Here is a 22,129-nt window from a genome sequence, read left to right on the forward strand (position 1 = left end):
CCCCCACCGTGACCCCGGCCTGAGCTGCCCGCCGCCTGAGCCCTGCACTGTGCAGGCAACTCCGGGAGCCATCCTAAAACACTTCTAATCCTGAAAACAAGTCAAGAATGGCCAGTGCCACCATCCAAAGACCCACTGCAGAGATGGCTGGCCTCTGGGCATCCCTGGGTAAAGCCGGGCCACCCGTGCTGCCCCATCAGCGCCCCGTGCTTTCACCCACCTCCCCGCCCTCCCTGTTTTTTCACTTGTTATCTGTGCTGTTTTCTATCAGTGGAGTGAACGTCTAAACTCCGCCAAGTACAGGTTTCGATACCTTGCTCAAATACGCCCTTCTCTCTGAATCCCCCCCCCATCCCTGACTGCTTGCTCTGTGCTCCCACAATTAACACGTGTTAACCTGTAACCCAGGGCCCTTTTCTTCTCAGCTTCTGCTCATCCCTCCCCGAGGTCCTGGGCAGACGCCTCCCTCTTTTTTCCCTCACACTCTGCTCGTGCCGGGGGCTGGACCACGAAGGACGCTGGATGGGCGATTCGGAGCTTTGAACTGGTCTTCAGACAGCTGGGCTCTGAATCCGGGAGCAGGAGGGTTTTGTTTAAAATAGAACCATGAGAGGAAAAGAAGACAATATTGACAAAAACGTTCAGAGGTCATTTTTCATGCATGTGTATGCATTTTCAAGGGTTGCCTGCGACTCTTACAATGATTAAGTACATTACTTATTTTAACTTCAGGAGGCTTGCGACCAAATGCTACACCCTGGGCTCAGAAAAACCAGAAAGGGAGAGAGAAAGGGACCAGAAGTTCAGGGGACTGGCTTTTCACAGGTCACCTTTCTCTCCATTAAAGTGAGCATCAGTTTTGCTTCACTGAGTTCTGAACCAAGGAGGGATTTATCAAGAAGTTTAACTGTGGAACTTGGATTAAAGGAATATCCCTTCCATAGATCCAAAGGGCGAGAGAGCTTAGATCTTTAAGGAAGCCGAGCTTAAACCATATTAAGGTTTGGGATGCCATACAGAAAGAGGCAGTAAGGACACATTTACAGACACAGGTTTGGGTCAAACAAAAGGTTTGCTTGATTTGTATCATGTAGTGTGGATGGTATCATGTTTAAGTTTGAGCTCTGATACCTGTCTTGTTTTGTTTTTTCTATTTCATCTAAAAATATTTCACTATGTATGTTCCAAAGACAAGAAAGCCCCCTTTGAAATGTAACCATCACATAAGTCTCCAAAATCAACACTAATTCCTTCCTAGATTGGGGTGTCCCATCTGCCCACGTTTCCCCAATCGTCCTGTGAATGTTTGCGTCTTACGTCCTTTTTATCCTTGGGGGAAAACCCACTAGGGCTGTATGGTGACAATTCTCTGTTTCAGAGTCACGTGGGCCAATTCTTCTCTGAGTGGTTCTGCCACCAACATATGACTTTTGTTTTCATTTGAATTTGTTTTATAGGGATTGCTTTTTAAAATCTAATTTCATTTTATAAATATGTTAAATAGGTACATAATTCAGAAGTCAAATCAACAAGACACAGTATATTCAAAGAAGTCTATATTCTCTCTCCCCCTTCATCCAATGTCTTTGCCCTCCCTGACTCTTTCCTCCTCGCCATCTGTCTGTCTGCTTTTGGTGTGAGGGTCGGTGTTTTGTTCTCATGGTTACCCTAACAGTATTAGCTTTGTAAAAGCCCTTTGGTTTTCTGGGTTTTTTTTTTTTGCAGGGGGTGGAGGTGGAGCTCCTATTGTCTGTTGTTTCCCCACTTCGAGCCGTATTTGGAATTGGCTAGTAGCCTCTTCCTCATCTTTCCCCCAGCATCTGCGCTGATGTAGCACCCCTCTATCCCAGTCAATACCTGGCAGGCAGCCGGCAAGCACAGTGTGCTTTCCGTGCGATCTCCCCATCCTCCCCTAACCTTGGGGGTTCTGCTGTCTCCCCGACTCAGAGCGCACGGACGCCCACACTGTGCCGTCCCCCTTGTACCTATCAGTCCTGCTTCTCCAGGCGCACGCGCATTGAATGCTCACCGGCACCTCTCCTGTTGACAGCTCTGCAGTCGCTGGTTTCTGAAGCAGCCCAGGCTTCAGTCAGGACGGGCACCTGGGGACATACTTCCCGTGTGTCTGCATGTTGATTACGGCTCCTCTGAAGCCTTTGTACAGCCTTGAAGGACAGTTGGGCTGGATAGAAAATCTTGGACTCCTGTCATCTTTCAATGAGAAACTTAAATAAGTTCCACCATTATCTTTCTTTTTTCTTTAATAAATTTATTTATTTTATTTATTTATTTTGGCTGCCCTGGGTCTTTGTTGCTGCATGCAGGCTTTCTCTAGTTGCGGCGAGCGGGGGCTACTCTTTGTTGCGGTGCACAGGCTTCTCATCGCAGTGGCTTCTCTTGTTGCGGAGCACGGGCTCTAGGTATGCGGGCTTCAGTAGTTGTGGCACGTGGGCTCAGTAGTTGTGGCTCGCGGGCTCTAGAGCGCAGGCTCAGTAGTTGTGGTGCACAGGCTTAGTTGCTCTGCGGCATGTGGGATCTTCCCGGACAAGGGATCGAACCCGTGTCCCCTGCGTTGGCAGGCGGATTCTTAACCACTGTGCCACCAGGGAAGCCCCCCACCATTTTCTTTTGGCATAAAGCATCTGCAGTCGAAAATCGGTTGACAACCTGAATTTCTGTCCCTTGTGGCGACTTAGTCTTTTGCTTGAATCCAAGGATCTTTTCTTTGTCTTTAGAGTCCGGTATCTCAGTGCTGGCCCTTCCCAGCAGATGGGGTCTGGGCAGTCCTTTTCACTCCCCACTGTGTCTCGAGGGGCCCCCAAGCTGCCCAGTGTCTCCTGGGGGGGACCTGGGGACCCACGGCCTCTTTCTGTTCTTCCCAGTCCCTCCCACAGTTTCTGACCCCACCCAGGTCCTGTAGCTAGTGGTGGCTTGTCCCAGTGGCTCGTACTGTGGGTTTGTGGGCAGGCCTTGTTGTTATAAATGGTGTCAGTGAGCTTGTGATTTTCTATCTCAATTGTTTTGTTTTGTTTTTTAAACTCGTGATAAAATACACTTAACATAAAATTTACCATCTTAACCATGTTTCAGTCTACAGTTGAGTGGCATTAAGTACATTCATATTGTTGTGCAGCCATCCCCACCATCCGTCTCCAAAACCCTTCTCATCTTGCTGAAACTCTGTCCCCATTAAACAGTGACTCCCCGCTCCCCTTCACCCTACCCCTGGCACCCACCCTCCTGCTCTCTGTGGATCGGACTCTTCTGGGGACCTCGCATGAGTGGAATTGTACACTATTTGTCTTTCTGTGTCTGGCTTATGTCACTCAGCGTGATGTCCTCCAGGGTCATCATGTCGTAGCAGGTGTCAGCCTGTCCTTCCTTTTCAAAGGGGAATAATTTGCGTGAGTTGAGAAGTTTGTATTTCACCTCGGCAGTGCATATTAAGGAGGGGCCAGAAGATGAGGTACACTTTGAATCTGGTGCCAGAAAAACTGTTCTCTCCAGAAGCTCTTGTGTGATATTTAACTTAGTACAACCTTGAAAGCAGGTTCAGAAATCTCTAGAATAGAATCTTCTGTTTCACCAACTTTCCAGTTCCCCGAATCACAGACAGTAGAAATGTCAATCCAGAAATAAAACACTAGGAACATAGGTGTGACTTCAGCCTCACCTCGCTTCCAGAATACAGGCGCCCTTTACACCTGGCTGGCATCAGGCCCACAGCCTTGCACGGAGCAGGTGCGGAGTGGCGCTGTGTAGAGGTCTGTTTTGTTCATTTTCCCTCTTCCCCTGAGAGTTTTGGCAGCCACCTTACACTGACGACAAACTCGTAAGTGAAAAGGACAGCTGATCCCGTCGTGAGTTAGCGCTGATGTTGGGGGTCTCGACAGACTTTCTGGTTCTCTTCCCCACACACCCCACGTGCTCACCCCTCTCCTCCTCCTCCTCCCGGCCTCCCTGGCCCCAGGTCTTGTAGTTCAGCATCCCCTGAGCAGGACCAGGAGGAGGTGTCAGCCACAGGGGACGCTCTGGGAAGGAGGCTGTCCCTTTCAGAGACCCAGGAGTTGGCTGCGCTGGGTACAGGTTCTGATTCAGTGGTGTTCTCGCCACAGCGGCACGGCTTCAGCATCCAGGATGAAGGAATCTCTCTGGGCTTCTTCCAAGTCTACATAGAATCCCCGGACTAGACTATAGAGAGCGACCCCCACACTCTTGGAAGTCAGGAGTGTTAGCAAAAGTAGTTTTTGTTTCCCTTTAGGAAGGGGAAGAGTGGGTGACATTTGAATCCTGCAGCCACGAGGAAAAAACTGTCATTCAGCGGATTTCTCATCAGCAAGCCTGGGTGTGAATGAGAATTCTTCTGCCGCAGCTGACGGGTCCTTTCTATCCTTCTTGCTAAGTGGTTGGCCTTTGTTGCTTCTCCTTTCAGAGACGGAACTGGTATTCCCTCACAACAGAACCTGGCCTCACTCCTGTCTACTTATTGCTGGCGGCATACAGAGGCCAGTTTTCCCCGTCAGACGTAGCTGGTATCGGGGAAGAGAGTCATGAAAAAGCAGCTGCCTTTCCTGCTGTCTCTGCAGGAATTGCTCTGCAGGGGCGGGAGGAGATGCCGCTGTGCTTTGGAGAACAAGCCCCTCTGAAATCTGATCGGAAGGAACAGCCTTTCGGTGTCTCCACCTCCCTCGTTTCTGCAGGGGTAACAGTGTTAGCCGCCTGCTGTGTAGCTGGGCGAGCCAGTGAGCGGGAAGAACTGGGCTCTAGAAGCAGGAAGGTCCGGGTTTCAACCCTGGCTCAACCACTTACACGTTAGTAACTCTGGGCTAAAAACTTAGCATCTCTGAACAGGATGTTCCTATCTGTAAAATGGGCTCAGCGAGTGACAAAGTGGAGTTTCATAAAAACTGATCAGGTCAATAGGTGATTACTTAAACGGCAGGTACTCTGCCAGGGTGCGGGGATGCTGAGATGAATAATGTACATGCCTTCAAGGAATTTATGGCGTTTCAAACGGCGGGATGGATGGAAAGGGGAGGAATTGAAGTCCTAGGGTCTTAAGCACAGTTAGAGTCTTTAGTTGTGAGGTGGTGAGGGCCCGGGCTGAGGTGATGGAGCCAGTGAGGACAGAGCAGAGACGGGTCCACAAGGCCTTTCAGACAAAGGTGGACAAAGCTTGAAGCTCACCGGCTGGATAGCGACGGGGACGGGGTGGAAATACAGACACCCCAGGGCATCTTCCTTAAGTGCGTTGCTATTTCTGGAAGTTACCAGAACAAAGGGCTCTGTGGTCCGGGAAATTTGGGTAGGACTGGATTAGACACAGATCAACGGCACTTTTATTGCAGGAATCCTCGGGCTGCGGTGTGGATGGGGCTGTGTATCACCGGTGCGGGGAGGGGACGGAACGCAGTCTCCAAGTGTCTCCCAAGCTTCGGCAGGAAAACCTGCGTATTTATCTGTTTATCGTTAAATGGGATGGGCCTTGTGCTCTGGGGGCGTGCTCAGAAGTGCTGGTGTGAAGAGTCAGCTCCACAAGAGTGAAGAAGGATGGGCAGCTTCCGGGCTCCCAGGGACGCCGGCGACGTTCACATCCGTCCGAGCACCGGAGGTGGAAGCAATCGAGAAAGCCAGGGAGTGTGGGAGGAGGAACACGGGTCGGGATGGATGGGAAATCCACGGAGGAGAAAGAACGATGCTTAGACAGAGAACCACTTGGTCTCAGGAATGAGGGGCTGATTGACATGTAGACGTGTATATGTTGAAAATCATTTCGTATAAGCCTCATTTTCTCCTTACCTTGTAACTTCAGGTTTCCATGTAACAGTTAACAGTTAGCCTGGATTATGACCAGAAACTTCGTTCCTCCTCCTGTCGTGGTTCCAGGGCAGGTCAGAGCGATGAAACGTGTCTTTCCCTGCAGGTCATGTACCGGCGGATTCTGCAGCAGGCGGGCTTCATACAGTTTGCGCAGCTTCAGTTCCTGGAGGCTAAAGAACTCTTCAGGTAATCTGAGGTGTCGGTAGCCAGCCTTGCAAGCGTCCCTCCGCGGTCAGACCTCCGCTGTGGCTGTGACGGGAAAGGCCGCCGTGGGTGCTGTGCTCCGGGGAGAAGTAGCGAGGCCGTCGTGCGTACACCCCTCGCGCCCCCTGCCCCCCTAGCCCGAGGGTCATTGTCCTGTGTCTTGAAGGTGGGGCAGATAAGGGGCATACAGAGTGGTCCTCTAAGAGAGGAGAAGGCAATTCTTTTTTTTTTTTTTTTTAATAAGGAACGTGGAAATTTCTTTTTTGAATTTATTATTTTATTTATTGATTTATTGATTTTGGCTGTGTTGGGTCTTCGTTGCTGCGAGCGGGCTTTCTCTAGTTGTGGCGAGCGGGCTTCTCATGGCGGTGGCTTCTCTTGTTGCAGAGCACGGGCTCTAGGCACACAGGCTTCAGTAGTTGTGGCTCACGGGCTCTAGAGCGCAGGCTCAGTAGTTGTGGCGCACGGGCTTAGCTGCTCCGCGGCATGTGGGATCTTCCTGGACCAGGGCTCGAACCCGTGTCCCCTGCGTTGGCAGGCGGATTCTTAACCACTGCGCCACCAGGGAAGCCCGAGAAGGCAGTTCTAAAGAGCGTGTTCGATGCCCTGTGAAGGATTCCTAGGAAAACACGATGGCTCACTTTCCCTTTCCTCCAGAGATTTTACCAAAAGCTCTGAGTTTAGAGAAAGAGCAGGTGCTTCTGGGAAGACTTGAAAAACTGTCCTTCTTCTGAGGACATTGTAAACGGCGTGCTCCTGGTCCACCGTCTTAGGAAGCTGAGGTCCCTTCCGCGTGACATGGATCCTGCACGCGTGGGCCGCCCCCTTCACCAGCACCCACCCCACCCTTCTCCCTCCCCAGCCCAGGCCTGTCTCAGCCCCTCCCCCCTCCAGCAGCCCTTCCTCTGGGCTGGGGGTCAGGTGCACCCTGGGAAGCAGTGGCTCTTCACGCTCTCTCAGAAGATGAACTTAAACCCGCTGTGATCGCCCTTCAGTGTCCCACGAAGGCATCGCCTGTAGAAGAAGTTTTCCAAATGTCCACGTAGAACAGGTTCTGCATGACTCAGAGCCGTGAAGGAGGAGGTGTACACGGGGCCTCCTCCGAGTCTGCCTTTGATCAGAGCTGCTGTGCCTCCTGCTGTCCCCCCCCCGCCCCCGCCTGGGTTTGCGGGGACCCACGTCCCACCGCAGCACTGGAGGGGCCGCGTCTGCGGCCGCCAAGCCCTCTGCTCTGTCGTGGGGTCTGGGGGTGGGCGGTGCCTGGCTCGTGGTGCTTTGCAGCCCGTGCAGCTGCGGACGGCGTGCAGGCAGCGCACCCGTCCAGTGTCGTCTTGTGTGCCTACGTGCACTCTCTCTCTCTTTTTGCTTCATTTAGTTTGACACTGTAATTGCAGAAGCGGCCAGCTCGACGTGCGGGAGCTGATCTCGCTGTACCCCTTCCTGCTGCCCACGTCCTCCTCGTTCACCCGGTCCCACCCTCCTCTGCACGAGTTTGCAGACCTCAACCAGCTGACCCAGGGCGACCAGGAGAAGGTGGCCAAGTGCAAGCGCTTCCTCATGAGCTACCTGAACGAAGTCCGCAGCACGGAGGTGGCCAACGGCTACAAGGAGGACATTGACACAGCCCTGCTCAAGCTGTACACGGAGGCTGACCACGACAGCCTGCTGGACCTCCTGGTCACCGAGAACTTCTGTCTGCTCACCGACAGCGCCGCCTGGCTGGAGAAGCACAAAAAGTGAGTGTTTCTGTCCCCCCGACGCTCCCCCCGAACCCAGGGCTCCCTGCCTGGCCCTTCCCCGTCCCCACCCACGGGAAGCTGTCGTGCACTGAGGCACCAGCGTGACTTCTGAGCCCCAGGCGTTCATCAAGGGACCACCCGGCACCCTCGGGATCTATCAGCCTCATCACGGTCTGCAGATCCACCACAGGGGTCTTAGAGGGCACCAACTCTCGTGCCAGCTCCTTCACGACAGATCGTACAGTCATAGGCCTTGTCAGGCAATGGTGTGCTTGTTCAGTTTCCATCTGGGTGGGACTCAGCTGTGCGAGATGCCACATGCGTGTCGGTAAAATGATAGCGCACTTCGGCCACTGATGGCCACACTGAACGGACAGATGGGCATCTGGATAAACAGATAGAAAGGGAGGCTTCTGGATCTCGTGGATAAAAGGTTACGGGGTCGAACTCCTTCATTACAGACGTGAGCTGGTCGGCACCCACCCCCTTGCCGACCGGCCACCGGGTACGATGGGGGCCCGTCTGCAGTGACGACGTGATTAGATGTGGCAGCTTCTTCATCCTGGGGGCAGGCGGTGGTCTAACCCCTCTAGGCCTGGGGGGGGGCGTTGAGTGCTCCCTGTGAGATTCTTTGTGTGTGACTTTTGGTATGCGTTTGACATGGCGGAGGTGCTGGTGAAATTCCGCGGAGACCCAGGCTCACCATCCAGAACCTGTTCAGATGCAGGACGTCATGGGCTGGTGACTGACCTCCACGCGGGAAGTGGCTCGTTCAGCCGTTTCCCAAAGGCCCTGTGGAATGGAGTGATTTATTTAGGAACCAGAAAATGCACTGACAGCTCATGGCAGTGACTTGGGATGGCAGGGTCTGGCGGAGTCAGTGTAACTTCCTAAAAGCTTTCGGGAGAAGAGAAGGGTTCTAGGGAATAGTTCAGTATCTTGAGAGGTTGCTCTTTGAGGGAAGAAATCCGACGGCCCCCTGGGGCAGCTTGACCTGGTCACCTGCTGGGGAAGAGGACCAGGAGAGGACACACCTGTGAGCGTGGGAGGGTGGCAACAGCTCACGGCCCGGGCGATGCCCGTGTCATCACTGATCCTGTCTGCTTATAAATGAGGAAGCAAGGGCCAAGGAAGTAACCTACTTGCTCAAGGTCACACAGTCCCTAAGTAATGAAGCCTGGATTGAAAGTCAGGGCCTGGAACTCTGGGTCCCCCCAACCCGACTCTCCCTGACCTTCTGTTCTCTGCAATGCCTGCGTACTGTTGGCATTTATTGCTGTTCAAAATCCTTACCCCAGAATGGCTCAGACAGCATCCCTTCCAAACAGTCTTAATACCTCGTGATAAGTTAATAATGGTTAACTGAAGAGATGGCAAATCATACTAGTATTTGAAGCAAGTTGTAAAGCAATTCCAAATGTGATTTTCCATAGTATCATTACAGTTTTATTTTTCAGCTCATCTTAGATGTGAATACGGTCCTTTCTGGAAATTGATAGGGAATACATTTTCAGACTATAAGTAAATAAACAGAAAGGAGGATCTTTCTGGTGCTTGAAATTTGTTGTTGAACTGAGTTGAATAGCACATGTGGGGCTGGGGGCCCAGGGCCGGGGGCGTTGCTATGGGGGTACTGCCCGCAGTGATTGGTCGGGAGAGGGTGCACTTACCCTGAGTTTTCTTGCAGGTACTTTGCACTGGGGCTGCTCTATCATTACAACCACCAAGACGCTGCTGCCGTTCAGGTGAGTTCAAAGGCATCTCAGCACTGTTTAAAAATCACCACCATTTAACTTAGCAACTAAGTTGCTAAGCAACTAAGCCCGTGCGCCACAACTACTGAGCCTGTTTGAAAAAAAATCACAAATTGATAGAGACCAGTCTTGCCTGATCTACAACCTTTTTTACAAAACAAAAATAGTACTGTTTTAGAAAGCGAATCCTTGAGAAATGTTGGCCAAGGATTTTCTTTTTTTTCTTTTCTTTTCTTTTATTTATTTATTTATTTTTGGCTGCATTGGGTCTTCATTGCTATGCGCAGGCTTCTCATTGCGGTGGCTTCTCTTGTTGCAGAGCATGGGCTGTAGGCACGCGGGCTTCAGTAGTTGTGGCTCGCGGGCTCTAGAGCGCAGGCTCAGTAGTTGTGGCACACGGGCTTAGTTGCTCCACGGCATGTGGGATCTTCCCGGACCAGGGCTCGAACCCGTGTCCCCTGCATGGGCAGGCGGATTCTTAACCACTGCGCCACCAGGGAAGCCCCAAGAATTTTCTTTTCTTCATCTTTCCATCTCTTTAAAGAACATTGTCAAGACTGAGTTGTTTAAAATGTAAGAAAGATAGGATTTCTTACTGAGCCACAAGGCCTGTGACTCCACTGCCTTATCAAAAATTATGGCTGTAGTAGGTTGTAATTTCCACTGTTAATGACAATAAGTCTTGCCAGAGAGCTGGGTTGTCATGTCATCTGTGACAAAACTAAAGCTGATCAAGGCCAGTCACTTGCCCGGGTGGCACCTCTGGTCAGCAGGAGAGCTGGGGACTGAGCCAGTGCTCAGGGCCCTGGCAGGGGCTCTTGCGCCCAAATTTCTCATCTTGTCTCTTGTCTTGCATCTTTTGTGAGCGGCCAAGAGCATCAGCAGTGCTCACCAAACTCACCAAGCATATCTGGTTGCTTTGAGAAATTACCATGGTAACATGATTGTGGAATAGGTAAAAAAAAAAAAAAAAAAAAATGTTTCCATCAACATACACCCCATGGCTAAGAGCAGATTTGGGTGTCAAAGCTAAAATTTTTATTTTTTTAAAACACCATGTTCTGAGAATTACAGTTTGTTATAAGTGTTAATAACATTAGCAAAGCTATATAGACAGGAGTTTACAAAATTGAAATAATATGGAATAAATCTCCATATATGGCAGAATTTTTTTAATGACACATTTCAATGGCTGTGTGAATAGCTTGATTTGGGGAATTCAGCGCTGAAGAAACTAGTAACATAAAAAACATTGGTGCGCTGCTACCAGAATTACGGCGTTTACACTGCCTGCCTGTTTCCTGGGCTGCCTGCTGGTATGGTGTGGTTCAGAAGTCAGTGTGGACACGTGGGTGAGGTCCACGGCACAGACGATGGTGCAGGGGGCTCTCAGGCAGCCCCCATCTCTGCCACACCTCGTGATGCCACTTCATTCTGAGGCTCTGAAAGTAAGATTCAGTTTACAGGGACTTCCCCAGTGGCGCAGTGGTTAAGAATCCGCCTGCCAATGCAGGGGACACAGGTTCAAGCCCTGGTCCGGGAAGATCCCACATGCCACGGAGCAACTTAAGCCCATGCGCCACTACTACTGAGCCTGGGCTCTAGAGCCCACGGGCCACAACTACTGAGCCCGTGTGCCACAACTACTGAGCCTGCACACCTAGAGCCCGTGCTCTGCAACAAGAGAATCCACCGCAATGAGAAGCCTGCACACCGCAATGAAGAGTAGCCCCTGCTTGCCACAACTAGAGGAAGCCTGCGCGCAGCAACGAAGACCCAACGCAGCCAAAAATAAATTTAAAATAAATAAAATAAATAAAAATTAAAAAAAATAAAAACAATAGTACATATGCACAGTGGAGCATTAAAAAAAAAAAAGATTCAGTTTACACGGCAGGGAAGTGTCTGGATGAAATAGCAAAGGACTTTATTATTAAAATCTACCCTGAGCCCCCGTTCCTAGACAGTAGAAACACCAGGCCACAGGGTCACCAGAGGTTTTGAAAGCATATCAGACTCTCACAGTCCCAAAACGTCTTCAAAATCAGAAATTCCTGTGATGGAGAAGGCTGAAACAGCCCGGCTGATGGATGTAGGTGAATTTCTTCTGTGTCCAAACATTGTCAGTGATGATTTTATTTCAGGAAGAGACATTTTTTAATGCATCCAAGTCTCCTCATATACTATTTTTACTTTTTGTATTACTGTGATCTCATTAAAAAGGAAAGAAAAAGAACTTGGTGCTTTATGTTCCTGATTTCCTGGACCGTGTCCCCTCTTTTTTTTTTTTTCGTGTGTGTGAAAAAATTAAAATGGATTTAAGCCTCTAAAGTTTCTCCTGCCACTTTGAAATATTGAAAGGCCAAACAAACACTTGCCCTTTCTGAGCTAATTCTAAGAGGTATGTAACTTTCCCTACCTTCTTTTTTATTCCTCTCCAGCTGTGGGTGAGCATCGTGAACGGGGATATTCACGACTCCACGCGCTCAGACCTGTACGAGTACATCGTGGATTTCCTCACCTACAGCCTCGACCCGGACCTCGTGTGGCACTATGCTGACTGGGTCTTGCAGAAAAATCCGGAGGTTTGTGCTTCGTAAACGCATTCGTTCAGGGGCGGCAGGGAGGCTGGTGAAAATGCACAGAAAACTTGATTCTAGGTGGGAAAACAAGCTACACTTTAACCCTTCTCTCCGCTTTCCCCCCACCGCCTTTTAATACATGGCTTGAGCCGTCTGAATCCCAGCTCTCGAGGAATTTCTGCATTTCAGTGCTTCTGCACACCTGTGTCGGGGGCAGGCCACTGTGTAGGAAAGCAGAAAGCACCGCAGGTCAGGTCTTAGCATCTTCTTAAACACCTGTGTGTTGACCCCCGCCCCTAACGGCATCTGGTCCCTCGTTCTCTGTGGGCTGGAGCAGGACCAGACTGTTGCCCTGCAGGGCGTGGAGCCGGGCCTGGGCCACACCAGGCAAACCGTCGCCCTTGCTTCTATGTCCCCAACCCCCTTTGGGGGGGGTGGGTTGGGGACACAGAAGGGCCCTTTTTTTTTGTTTGTTTTCATCAGTCATTTTATTAATCCTTAAGGGAAATGTAAATCAAAACCATTTCACACCCATTAGGATGGCTAAAACTTAAAAGACAACAATAGTACCTGTTGGCAAAGATGCAGAGAAATTAGAACTCACATTCATTGTTGGTGGGAAAGTAAAACAGTACAGTCATTTTGAAAGGCAGTCTGGCAGTTCTACAGATGGTTAAACAGAGTTATCATATGAGACAGCGATTTCACTCCTAGGTGTGCATCCAAGAAAAATGAAAACCTTTATTCACATAAAAACTTGTACATGAATATTTATGGCAGTACTCTTCCCGACAGCCAAAAGAAAGAAAACACCGTGTCCATCACTTGATGAATAGATGAATAAAATGTATATGCGCAAAATGCAATATTACTTGGCAATAATAAATGAAAGGGGGTTTTTTTAGTATTTTTTTTTATAAATTTATTTATTCATTTATTTATTTATTTTTGGCTGAGTTGGGTCTTCGTCGCTGTGCGTGGGCTTGGGTCCCATGTGGGTAATGCACGCGGTGGGTATGGGCCTTTGGAGAATCGAGTTCACTGAATCTTCAGCCGCTTTTATCTTCTTTCACTTATGATCCAGCAAGTGACCGTCCTTGTTTCGGATGATCTAAATGTTACAGAGTTGTTGCTTCATGGATTGTCAAAACCTACCACCAATAAATGTTTGGTTCCTTAGTTTCCGACCCTTTTAGAAGGAATTTCAGCTGGAGCTCTGCGGCATTTCCTATCTCTGTCAGTGCTTCATCTGCACTGTTTTTCCGAATCATCATGTTTTTTTGTTTGTTTTTTTTTTAATGTGGACCATTTTCAGAGTCTTTATTGAATTTGTTACAATATTGCTTCTGTTTTATGTTTTGCTTTTTTGGCCATGAGGCATATGGGATCTTAGTTCCCCGACCAGGGATCGAACCTGCACCCCCAGCATTGGAAGGCGAAGTTTTAACCAGTGGACCACCAGTGAAGTCCCGCAAATCATCATTTTTTTAACAATGATTTTACCCAAAGCGTACAGTGCTCAGAATGAAGATAAGATGGGGTGTTTGCAAAGCACGATAAATAAATTGCTATTCTTCTTTCAGGTCGGAGTTCAAGTTTTCACCAAGAGACCTGTGGACGAACAGCAGAGTAGATTTAACCCAGATGATATCATCAGTTGCCTTAAGAAATACCCGCAAGCCCTGGTTAAGTACCTAGAACATCTGGTCACGGACAGGAGACTGCAGGTGAGGCCCCAGAGCGCAGGCTGAGCTGCGTGGGCTGCGGTGGCATCACCGGGACCTGAACTTGGCCCACGGGTCTAATGTAATGTCTCGTGTTCCCGGCGCTCAGTCTGTACGCGTGGGAGGTCAGGGAGGGAGCCGGATGTTTGTGAAAGAGACCGGCGGCCTAAGTAGCTTTTTTCTCACCCTCCATCTCTTGTCCCCTCCGCTTATATTTTCTTCTCTTTTCCTTCCTTGTTATTCTTTTTTTTTTAGAGTTTTTTTTTTCCTTGTTGTTATTCTTAAAGGAAATGAGGAAAGCTGTCCCTTTTTTGGAGAATACCTAAATCCCGTGGCCCTCACTTCTCAAAATGAGATATTTTCCCATAGATTTTAGATTCAGCTTCTCTGTGTCGTGGTTTCTGAAAGCTTTTGCCCCGGTACGCGTGTTCTGTGGTTGTCCTGTAGCCCCCGCTCACCTTGCATGTCCGGTCTCAGGCACCTGCTGGCTGGTTGGTTGGGGGGCGTTCTCTGGGCTCCCCTAGCAAATGCTGTCTGTCTGCCTGTCCCTCTGTCCTGCAGAAGGAGGAGTACCACACGCACTTAGCCGTCCTCTACCTGGATGAGGTGCTGCAGCAGAGGCCCAGCGCCAATGGCAAGGATGCAGAAGTGACCGAGACGCAGGCGAAGCTGCGACGCCTGCTCCAGAAGTCTGATTTGTACCGAGTCCACTTCCTGCTGGGTGAGTGGATCTCGCTGGATAAACGTCACCGGCGGGGGTGGGGGGGTGGGGCCAGGGACGGAGGCGTTGGCATTTCTTCGTCTCTATTCGGAGGGAGGGGGGGGTTCGTGAGCCGGTGTGGCACAAAGTCAGCCTCCTGGAGGGCAGGCGAGGCTCCTTGTCCGTCCTCCACCGTCTGGGAACGGACAGGGCCCCTTAGCTGATGACGCGAAGGCTGCCCTGGGCGTTGGGAGGTCTGCACGTCTGCTGCGCCAAGCTGCTTTGAGCTTGCTCATTTGACTTTGACTCCCTCGGGTCAGTTCCTTCTGAGGCTCCAGCTCTGATCACGGCTTTGAGGGTGGCACTGCCCCCAGCAGCCCACTCGGCTGCCCCAGGCTTGGAGGAAGGCGGGGGTCCTGGAGGGGGTCTGGGTTTCATTTCCTCCAGGGCAGAAACCTCAGTGTCCCTGTTGTGTACGAGCCTCAGAGCAGCACCTGGCACACTGAACTTGTCTCTTGCCGTTTCGGGCACCGTGGAATTTCCAGGTTGTCCTTACTGGGTTAATACATTCCTCTTTAGCAGCTTTTAACACCACTCTCTGACCATTAACTACACCCATTCTCATTGTTCGCGGTAGTTGTGTCCTGTAGAGTCTCCACCACTGAGTTCACGGACACTGAGCCATCAGACCTGGAGGGATGCAGGGTCAGGCTCCTGAGAACCTCTGGTCACATCATTTTCACCAACCGATCAATATGTAACCTTGTTTACGTGTGTTTCTGCTTAAAGACACCTTTTTTAATGTATGTTGTTGATTCGATGACACTGAGCTCGTGGCCAGCAGCACACGACTCAGGCCTGAATGATGCTCGTGTGACACATGTACTTTGTCCTAAGGCACGTGGCAGCCCTCCTGGGAGGCTACGTGGGCACCCCTAAACTCTGCCACCCAGGCCAGGGTGTCCAGGTAGCCTGGGTGGCAGAGTTCAGGGGTGTCCAGGTAGCCTGGGTGGTAGAGTTCAGGGGTGTCCAGGTAGCCTGGGAGGTAGAGTTCAGGGGTGTCCGGGTAGCCTGGGAGGTAGAGTTCAGGGGTGTCCAGGTAGCCTGGGTGGCAGAGTTCAGGGGTGTCCGGGTAGCCTGGGAGGTAGAGTTCAGGGGTGTCCAGGTATCCTGGGTGGCAGAGTTTAGGGGTGTCCAGGTAGCCTGGGAGGTAGAGTTTAGGGGTGTCCAGGTAGCCTGGGTGGCAGAGTTCAGGGGTGTCAGGGTAGCCTGGGAGGTAGAGTTTAGGGGTGTCCAGGTAGCCTGGGTGGTAGAGTTCAGGGGCGTCCAGGCAGCCTGGGTGGCAGAGTTTAGGGGTGTCCAGGTAGCCTGGGTGGCAGAGTTCAGGGGTGTCCGTGTAGCCTGGGAGGTAGAGTTCAGGGGTGTCCAGGTAGCCTGGGAGGTAGAGTTTAGGGGTGTCCAGGTAGCCTGGGTGGCAGAGTTCAGGGGTGTCAGGGTAGCCTGGGTGGCAGAGTTTAGGGGTGTCCAGGTAGCCTGGGTGGCAGAGTTTAGGGGTGTCCAGGTAGCCTGGGAGGTAGAGTTTAGGGGTGTCCGGGTAGCCTGGGTGGTAGAGTTCAGGGGCGTCCAGGCAGCCTGGGTGGCAGAGTTTAGGGGTGTCCAGGCAGCCTGGGTGGCAGAGTTTAGGGGTGTCCCGGTAGCCTGGGTGGTAGAGTTTAGGGGTGTCAGGGTAGCCTGGGTGGCAGAGTTTAGGGGTGTCCAGGTAGCCTGGGTGGCAGAGTTCAGGGGTGTCAGGGTAGCCTGGGTGGCAGAGTTCAGGGGCGTCCAGGTAGCCTGGGTGGCAGAGCTCAGGGGTGTCCAGGTAGCCTGGGTGGCAGAGTTTAGGGGTGTCCGGGTAGCCTGGGAGGTAGAGTTTAGGGGTGTCCGGGTAGCCTGGGTGGTAGAGTTCAGGGGTGTCCAGGCAGCCTGGGTGGCAGAGTTTAGGGGTGTCCAGGTAGCCTGGGTGGCAGAGTTTAGGGGTGTCCCGGTAGCCTGGGTGGTAGAGTTTAGGGGTGTCAGGGTAGCCTGGGTGGCAGAGTTTAGGGGTGTCCAGGTAGCCTGGGTGGCAGAGTTCAGGGGTGTCAGGGTAGCCTGGGTGGCAGAGTTCAGGGGCGTCCAGGTAGCCTGGGTGGCAGAGCTCAGGGGTGTCCAGGTAGCCTGGGTGGCAGAGTTTAGGGGTGTCCGGGTAGCCTGGGTGGTAGAGTTCAGGGGCGTCCAGGTAGCCTGGGTGGCAGAGCTCAGGGGTGTCCAGGTAGCCTGGGTGGCAGAGTTCAGGGGTGTCCAGGCAGCCTGGGTGGTAGAGTTCAGGGGTGTCCAGGTAGCCTGGGAGGCAGAGTTCAGGGGTGTCCAGGTAGCCTGGGTGGCAGAGTTTAGGGGTGTCCAGGTAGCCTGGGTGGTAGAGTTCAGGAGTGTCCAGGTAGCCTGGGTGGCAGAGTTCAGGGGTGTCAGGGTAGCCTGGGTGGCAGAGTTCAGGGGTGTCAGGGTAGCCTGGGTGGCAGAGTTCAGGGGTGTCAGGGTAGCCTGGGTGGCAGAGTTCAGGGGTGTCAGGGTAGCCTGGGTGGCAGAGTTCAGGGGTGTCCGGGTAGCCTGAGTGGCAGAGTTCAGGGGTGTCCAGGTAGCCTGAGTGGCAGAGTTCAGGGGTGTCCAGGCAGCCAGGCTTGCTCTGCCCATACTTAAGCACGTGGCCCATGCAGTTGCGGCATTGGATTGGCACCGCCTGGCGCGGCCCTGCCGTTTCTAACCAGCGGTCCCGCCTCACAGACCGGATCCGGGGTGCCGGGCTCCCCATGGAGAGCGCCATCCTGCACGGGAAGCTGGAGCGGCACGAGGAGGCCCTGCACATCCTGGTCCACGAGCTGGCCGACTTCCCGGCGGCGGAGGACTACTGCCTGTGGCGCTCCGAGGGCCGTGACCCGCCCGCCCGCCAGCGGCTCTTCCACCTGCTGCTGGCCATGTACCTGGGCCCCGGCCCCTCTGCGCCCGAGCTGGCCGTGGCCGCCGTGGACCTCCTGAACCGCCATGCCGCCGAGTTCGACGTGGCCCGGGTCCTGCAGCTGCTGCCGGGCACGTGGTCGGTGCAGCTGCTCTGCCCGTTCCTGACGGGGGCCGTGAGGGACAGCGTCCACGCCCGGAGGACCACTCAGGTGGCTGTGGGCCTGGCCAAGTCCGAAAACTTGATCTACAAATACGACAAGGTGAGAGCCCGGCCCTCTCGGGCGAGACGTGTGATTTGAGGTCGGTTTTACCTGTGGAAAAATAGTCCTTGTCCGTTTTTTCTCTGTAACTTCAACACGCGGGATTTCTTCACACAGACACAGGTGTGTGAGCCCAGGTGGGAGCCGGGCCGGCAGGTGTACGGCTGGGGCAGCTTCCCGCCCCTTTTAGACACTGACGGTCCCGAGAGCCGCGCTCCGGGCCCTGGTCCACGCTGCACGTCACGGTGTCACTGCATCCGCACCGCGCTTCCGGGCAGAATTGCCTCCCCGTCACAGAGGAGGGCAGGGGCACCGGGAGGTGACACAGGACACAGAGGAGCCCGGGTGTGGACCGCAGGCCGGTTCAGAGCTCCACGTTCCGGGTCCCCATCGCTGTCTCGTGGGCTTGCTGTGACTAATAATAGCAAATCCCACAGGCCCGGGGCTCAGACGACACGCATCCAGTTCTCACCGTCTGGGGGCTGGGAGCCCGAGATCCAGGCGCCGACAGATTCGGGGCCCCGTGAGGCCCCCTTCTCAATGAGCTCGCGGGGCCGGGAGCCAGCGCTGGTCTCTTCCTCCTCCATAAGGGCCCTGAGGCCGTCCTGGGGGCCTGCCTCCAAACACCATCCCACTGGGGGTCAGGGCCTCGACATTTGCTGAGAGATACGGGCATTCGGTCCATAACACCCCCAAGCTCATCCGGAGGAGGCTTCTCTCTGGTGAGGCCCAGACGCCCCGCAGGCAGCAGGGTGTCCTTCCAGGGCGGGAATCCGCCGTGTTCCTCCCGCTGGGAAGCCTGCACTGACTCCCCAGTGGAGAAGCCGAGGCCGGGAGGATTCAGCCTCCCTCCTCTGGCCCGCCCCTGCCCGTCCCAGGGTGCTCAGAACCTCCCAGTGGACTTGCCATTTCGTACGTACGGCCTTTGAAGCCACCGTTGCCTCTGCCTGAGACGGCTCACCTCTTCCTTTTGTGCCTGGGGAACGCCTACTCGAAACCCCGCCTCAGTCTTTCCTTTGTGAAACCGTCCCATCCCTCTAAGCAGACGGGCGCCCCGTGGGCCAACTCACGTGCTGCATCCGTAGCTGTCCCCTCCCCTGTGAGGCTTTGGGTTCTCTGAGGGCAGGAGCTTCCTTTACTTATCTCGGTACTCCTGAGCCAACCTGGCATCTTGAAGGCATTGAATGTTTGTTGAATGACTAAAGAAACTAATGAGTAGGGTGAATTCACTAAGCCGTCACTCCGTCCTGCCACTAGGCTGACTTGCCGGGCTGATTCACGTGAATTGTGCAGAAAGGCTTTTAGCTTGCAGAACTCAAGTCCTGTTTATCAGACAAGAAATAATAAAGTTTTGTTACTTACATTTAAAGAAAGGAAATGATGTTTCCTGGGGCCAGTCAGGAATGTGCCATGGATGGACCCCATCGCTTTGACCCAGTCTCTTATTCGGGCCTTAACTTTTCTTGTTTGCAAACGAGGGGAGCAGGGGATTAGATAGCTTTCATGGTCTTGTCAGCTCTAACGCCCCATGATTCTGTAATAGGCCTTGCTTGAATAGATCAGAGCTCAGAGAATGTTTGAAAGAAGATCTTGGTGAGAAATTCCTCCGCCAGACAAGCAGCAATTACTTTTGTAAAATAAGAAGGCAGTTTCGTAGCTTTTTTTGACTTGTCCAGTTCCGAGGATGTGTTTGTTTATTTTCACCGCTGATACTCTGTTTCGAGAAATTGATATTAAAGCTGTCCTCACCAGTGATAATAACAACCCATGGGGTAACGCGTGTCAGCTCTGAAAACCGGTGTCACTTATGTCACAGGCGTCCCTGCCTTTGTTTCTTTTTGCAGATGAAGCTGAAAGGAAGCTCAGTTCGGCTCTCAGACAAAAAGCTTTGCCAGATGTGCCAAAACCCCTTTTGCGAGCCCGTGTTTGTTAGGTATCCGAACGGTGGTCTCGTCCACACCCACTGTGCGGCCAGCAGGCACTCGAACCCCAGCTGCCCCAGCCCCGGGGCTCGGACTTGAAGAGGCCGGGCCGAGGGCTCCTTACCAAGCCGGCCGGGTGCACAGAGCAGGGGGCCGCGTCAGCCGTCATCTGGTGCTGGGGGGCTTCAGTCCGTGGGAAGTGGGATGCGGCCGACCCCCTGCATCGGATGGAAACGGGTAATCCCCAAAATAGAGACATGCCAGATTCACCCGTCCAGGGACATCGCCACCCAAAACAGATGTCTGCTCCGAAAGGAAATAAGCCTTCCTGTGCCACCCGGACAAACCGGGCCCCGCACCCCGAGCCCCGATCTGTAGACACGTATTTGCACTGGAAACGTTTGCTCCGGTGGCACGGAGGGGACCGCGTCCTGGCGGGCGAGCGGCCAGGGCGCAGAGCTCTCCATCCTCCCCGCCTGGCCACCGGTCACCCTGCGGGCTCTGCCTTTGCCCTGAGGGACAGCTGACCTCAGGGAGGTATCTTTGTTCCTTCCCACTTCCTATCTGGCTTCCAACCCCTAAAGATCTGCCTGGGTACCCAGGCCCTCCCTTTGGGGTAAATGCATTCGCTTCTGGCTGCCTCGCAAGTGAAGGCCCCGAGAAGCTGTGGACGTGCCAGGAGGAGCCGCTCGCAGGTCTGGAGCCGACGGCAGGGGGCAGGGGCACACGGCGCATCGCCCGCCGGTTTGTAACTCCATGATTAACGTGTTCAATTAGAACTTTTAATTTGGCGTTATATCTTCTTTGTGACTTTTCTCTCTTTTGGAAATTCACCTCCGTCATGTTCATTAGGGACGTTTTTCTTTGTTACCCCCCATTGATTCCTCGAGAAATGAAAAGGGAAAGGTCGTGAGCACAAGCCAAGCGTGTTTTCCGGGGCGGCTGGTGGTCACCTCCACGCTGGCCAGGGCGGGCCGTGGGCGACGGCTGCCCTGCGCGACGGGGGCGTCACCCCTCCCGAGGGAGCGCCGCCCCCAGAGGAAGTCCAGGCAGGCTGCCTTACCTCTAGCACTTTACACGCCTGCCCTGCGGCTTCCTGGACACACGGGACAGACACCTCCCGCATCACAGACCCCGCGTCCATTCCGCGTCTCTGCCCAGCATCGCGGAGAAGCTGACGCTGTCGTTACTTCACTGCCCTCTCCTGAATTTCTTCCCGGTGATTATCGACTCTATCAGGGACTAAGAAGAAAGATGCCGTGACGCCTGGCAAACGTGCGTCGGCTCGTGTGTGTGACAAGGGGACCCCGGGACCCGGCCCCTCTCCTTCAGCCCAGGCCTTAACAGACGGGGTGGAGAGCTCGTCCTCCCTGCTGTGAAAACGCTTTCTGTACTATCACGGTCACTGTTCTCTCTCCTCTTGTGATTCCAAGGGGGTCCAGAAACTCTTCCCTACGGTGTCTCGATTTCTGAAGAATAAATGATGAAGGAGTTCTTGCAGCTCAGCCGTGTGCTGTGTAAGCTGGTGTGAATGAATGCCCAGTCACGAGTCTTCACCCTGCGGATGGCTGTGAAGGAACGGCCGTGTGCCTGGGGACGTTACCATCACGACTCGTGAGTTTGGGGTTATCCCTCAGAGAACAAGCGGCTAGGACACGGAAAACTGCACCTGTAAAAGCACTGTTTCTCTCCACGAGATGGGTACAATCCTGGAAAAGCCTTCGGATTGTTCCTTTCTCACTTGGGGGCACTGGTCTCTCTTTGCTCTGAACACTGATCAGTATTTTGAAATGTTTGTTAGCCTTTAGAATAATGGGAACTGAAGTTGAGCAGTTTTCTGTCTCTACTCTAGAATCCGCTAATGCAGCAGAATTCTCTGACCCTGTGCAGGATTGTTAAAAACCTTGCCTTTCTCTAACTCCCACGAGGCCCTTTTCTCAAATCATATTTTTAAAAGAAATACGTGGTTCTTTCTAAAGACCTGCTCTCTTGTGATTGTGCCACTGGTTAGAGGAATTGGAACCATCACTTGGCCCTTGTCCCCCTGGGTCGGTTCGATGTCACCATCCTAGTTAAAATAGCATGAACTGGACTCAGCTGACATTAGTATTCTCTGGGCAAGACTCTTCAATTTCATGAGCTGGTTTTCTGCTGTCGCTTATCAGGTATCCATGTGGGAGTGGCACGTGGGCTATGGAGCCTTGAGCCCGCGCTCAGAGCTGGAAGGCCCCGGGCCTGAGCCCCAGATGTGCTTGTGGTGGGGCTCCAGGGGCCCTGGGTACCACCCTTGAGTCACTGCCTGTCACACAGCCGGGGTAACCTGGGCTTCCCCCTCGCCCGCCTATGGAAACCTGGTCCTTTCAACTTTACCCTCTGCACCTGGTTGGATCCCAAATACACGAGATGTACAAATGTAAACTTGTTGATTTTATTAAAGTTCTTTTAATTCTTTGT

The 22,129-nt window shown here is 52.9% G+C and overlaps 1 protein-coding gene across 3 annotated transcripts in view; it reads left to right on the forward strand.

Moving 5' to 3' along the window:
- TGFBRAP1 (transforming growth factor beta receptor associated protein 1) overlaps positions 1-22,129 on the forward strand; it is a 48,663-nt gene extending 26,534 nt beyond the window's left edge. For 2 of the 3 annotated variants that reach the window (XM_036873086.1, XM_036873083.1), the window contains exons 5-12: positions 5,924-6,006; positions 7,419-7,760; positions 9,451-9,508; positions 11,959-12,102; positions 13,683-13,826; positions 14,385-14,544; positions 17,320-17,753; positions 19,598-22,129. In XM_036873086.1, coding sequence (XP_036728981.1) covers positions 5,924-6,006; positions 7,419-7,760; positions 9,451-9,508; positions 11,959-12,102; positions 13,683-13,826; positions 14,385-14,544; positions 17,320-17,753; positions 19,598-19,774 — 1,542 coding nt within the window. In that variant the 3' untranslated portion in view covers positions 19,775-22,129. The remainder of the gene's footprint in view (positions 1-5,923; positions 6,007-7,418; positions 7,761-9,450; positions 9,509-11,958; positions 12,103-13,682; positions 13,827-14,384; positions 14,545-17,319; positions 17,754-19,597) is intronic. The other variant, XM_036873084.1, reaches the window with a different exon arrangement.

The sequence above is a fragment of the Balaenoptera musculus genome, chromosome 13, assembly GCF_009873245.2.
Source record: "Balaenoptera musculus isolate JJ_BM4_2016_0621 chromosome 13, mBalMus1.pri.v3, whole genome shotgun sequence".
Lineage (NCBI taxonomy): Eukaryota > Metazoa > Chordata > Mammalia > Artiodactyla > Balaenopteridae > Balaenoptera > Balaenoptera musculus.